This window comes from Sphaeroforma arctica (genome assembly GCF_001186125.1).
Source record: "Sphaeroforma arctica JP610 unplaced genomic scaffold supercont1.588, whole genome shotgun sequence".
NCBI classification, from domain to species: Eukaryota; class Ichthyosporea; order Ichthyophonida; genus Sphaeroforma; species Sphaeroforma arctica.
Genome location: NW_014039970.1, coordinates 52,817 through 55,423, shown reverse-complemented (window position 1 = coordinate 55,423; position 2,607 = coordinate 52,817). Strand labels below are relative to the sequence as shown.

General features: G+C 42.0%; 1 protein-coding gene across 1 annotated transcript in view; it reads left to right on the top strand.

Annotated features, from left to right (window-relative positions):
• The window catches only part of SARC_07425 (hypothetical protein), a gene marked incomplete at both ends in the record, with an annotated part of 856 nt that extends 259 nt beyond the window's left edge, over positions 1–597 (top strand). Inside the window, one exon of the mRNA XM_014298644.1 lies at positions 427–597. Coding sequence (XP_014154119.1) covers positions 427–597 — 171 coding nt within the window. The remainder of the gene's footprint in view (positions 1–426) is intronic.
• Positions 598–2,607: the final 2,010 nt, after the last annotated feature.

Here is a 2,607-nt window from a genome sequence, read left to right as displayed (position 1 = left end):
ATATATATATATATATATACATATACATTATATATATATATATAAGTATGTATGTAAACATATATAGATGTATTTTGCGCTATCCTGATCCAAAAAGTTGACGCATGTACACCGTACGAGTAAATGAGATTCATCCGTTTTCAGGTTTCCGCCCGTTTTAGGGTTTTAGGGTTTAGGGTTAGGGTTTTAGACAAACACTATTTGCTATCGACACAGAGTCCGCTGCCACGTGTCTACCTTCCGACACTTCTGATTGGTTGCTATTTATAGAACCCTCGCACTCCAGCGCAATCCCTCACTTAGCGCCTGTGTTCGCCTACGCATGAGCCAACGTGTCATTCGTACGACAATTCTGATTCGTTACTATCTATAGAACGCTTGCATTGCTCGCATGGTACTGATATTTCACCCCAAACCCTCACCCAGCACCCGTCTTCGCCTACGAATGAGTCGTGTCCTTCGTACGACATTTCTGATTCGTTTTCAGATAAAAAGGGGCCCCTCGCGGCCAATGAGAACGAAGCGACGGTTGACGCTACTGTAAGACACCCCGCTGTGGATATTGATGACACGCTTACGACGCCATCAGTACTTTAGATATAGACATCGGAAGGTAATAGGATATATGAAAGAATAAGTGCACATCAGCACTCTAGGTGTAGACATGAGGAGTTGTATGACACATGACGAAATAAGGTGTTGTGGCATGTGGAGGGAGTGGAAAGATTAGGATGGTGAGTGGGTGAGTGATATATATATATATATATATATATGATTTAGGAGAAACGAGCATCATGAGGAATGATGTGGTGGTGAGTGACACAGATATATCAAGATTTCGCTCAATTAAGGAGAATTTGCTGCTGACAGATTCATGCATGTACATATGATGCGCATGTGAAGGTACGCCGAGACGAACGTCGAGAGGTGATACAACATCCTAGCACATGCGCGTGTTACTGTCGTAAGCATGCAGATATGTGCCTAGGCGTGTGTGTGTATGTATACATACAACGCACACGCCACGCCAGTCACAGTCGTAGTCAGGCAGATAGACACGTAGGTGTGTGTGTGTGCAAGTACACAGTGTACCAGAAGTGGGGAGTAGATAGCTTTGTCAATGGTCGCACGTGTGTATTCCCCCGAACAACAACCCATACATCTAAAGTAGTAGGAGTTATACTCATCGCAGGGGATAGTAGGTATGCCCACCTCAGGTAACAATAGGTAGGTATGTTCCTCTTAAGTAGTAGTACGTAGGTTTGTTCCTCTTAAGTAGTAGTAATTAAGTATGCTCAGCAAGGCATGTCCTGGCGAAGATAGAGCTCAGACTGATCTGATGGCAAACACTGGTACATACAGGTGAGGTGTCCTACGAGAGGCTGGGTTACTTTATGTACGCCAAAGCCCAATAGTCCTGTCAATGCCCAATAGTCCCGTTTTCTCAGTTAGAGGTGCACGTGTAGGTGCTTAGACACACAGACGAGAGCTCAATTTGCCGGAGTAGATCCTTAGATCTTATCTTGGAGTAGATTTTGGCTTTTGGGAGTAGATATTTAGATCTTGGATTTTGGCTTTTGAGAGTAGATCTGCACACTCTAGAAGATGCCTGCCATCGGCATTTTGGTCGTGCATAGGATGAACCGAAAAGAGTGGAAATGGTCTGTAGAGATTCGTTTAAACATATTGCGTGGCTTACTCGGGGCGAGTTCATCTCTGCTGATGTTTTAGGATTGAGGGTTTTAGCTTTAGTATGTCGGTTATTATGTAGGAGGCTATGTATGAATTCTGCATCCACCCGTGCCAGTGCAGAACTGTCTGAAGTTCGCGCGATGACAATGTACATTCTTTCCGTTGTATTATAAACTTAGTTTACGACACGGGATTGCAATAGGGACTCTACAGCTACGCTTTCAGTAATAAACTTAGTTGATGACACAGGCTGTTCATGGGTCATAAGTTCTGGTGATATATAAGTACACGCATTCGTTGTGCCTCATGTGAACTAGATGATCCACTGGGCATATGTGATGCATACACACACTTTATCAATCCACTAACAATAGGCTATGCATATGCACACTTTATCAATCCACCAACCATAGGTTATGCATATGCACACTATATCAATCTACTAACCATAGGTTATGCATAAGCACACTATATCAATCTACTAATCATTGGTTAGGCATATACACCTATATCAATCCACTAACCATAGGTTATGCATATGCGCACTATATCAATCTACTAACCATAGGTTATGCATACGCACACTATATCAATCTACTAACCATGGGTTATGCATATAGACACACTATCAATCCACTAACCATAGGCAATACACTAATCATGGGCAATCCACTAACCATAGGTTATCCATATGCACACTATATCAATCCACAAACCATATGTTATGCATATGCACACTATATCAATCTACTAACCATAGGTTATGCAAATGCACACTATACCAATCCACTAACTTAGGTTATGCATATGCACACTATATCAATCTACTAACTATAGGTTATGCATATGCACACTATATCAATCCACTAACCAAAGGCAATACACTAACCATAGGTCATTCATATGCACACTATA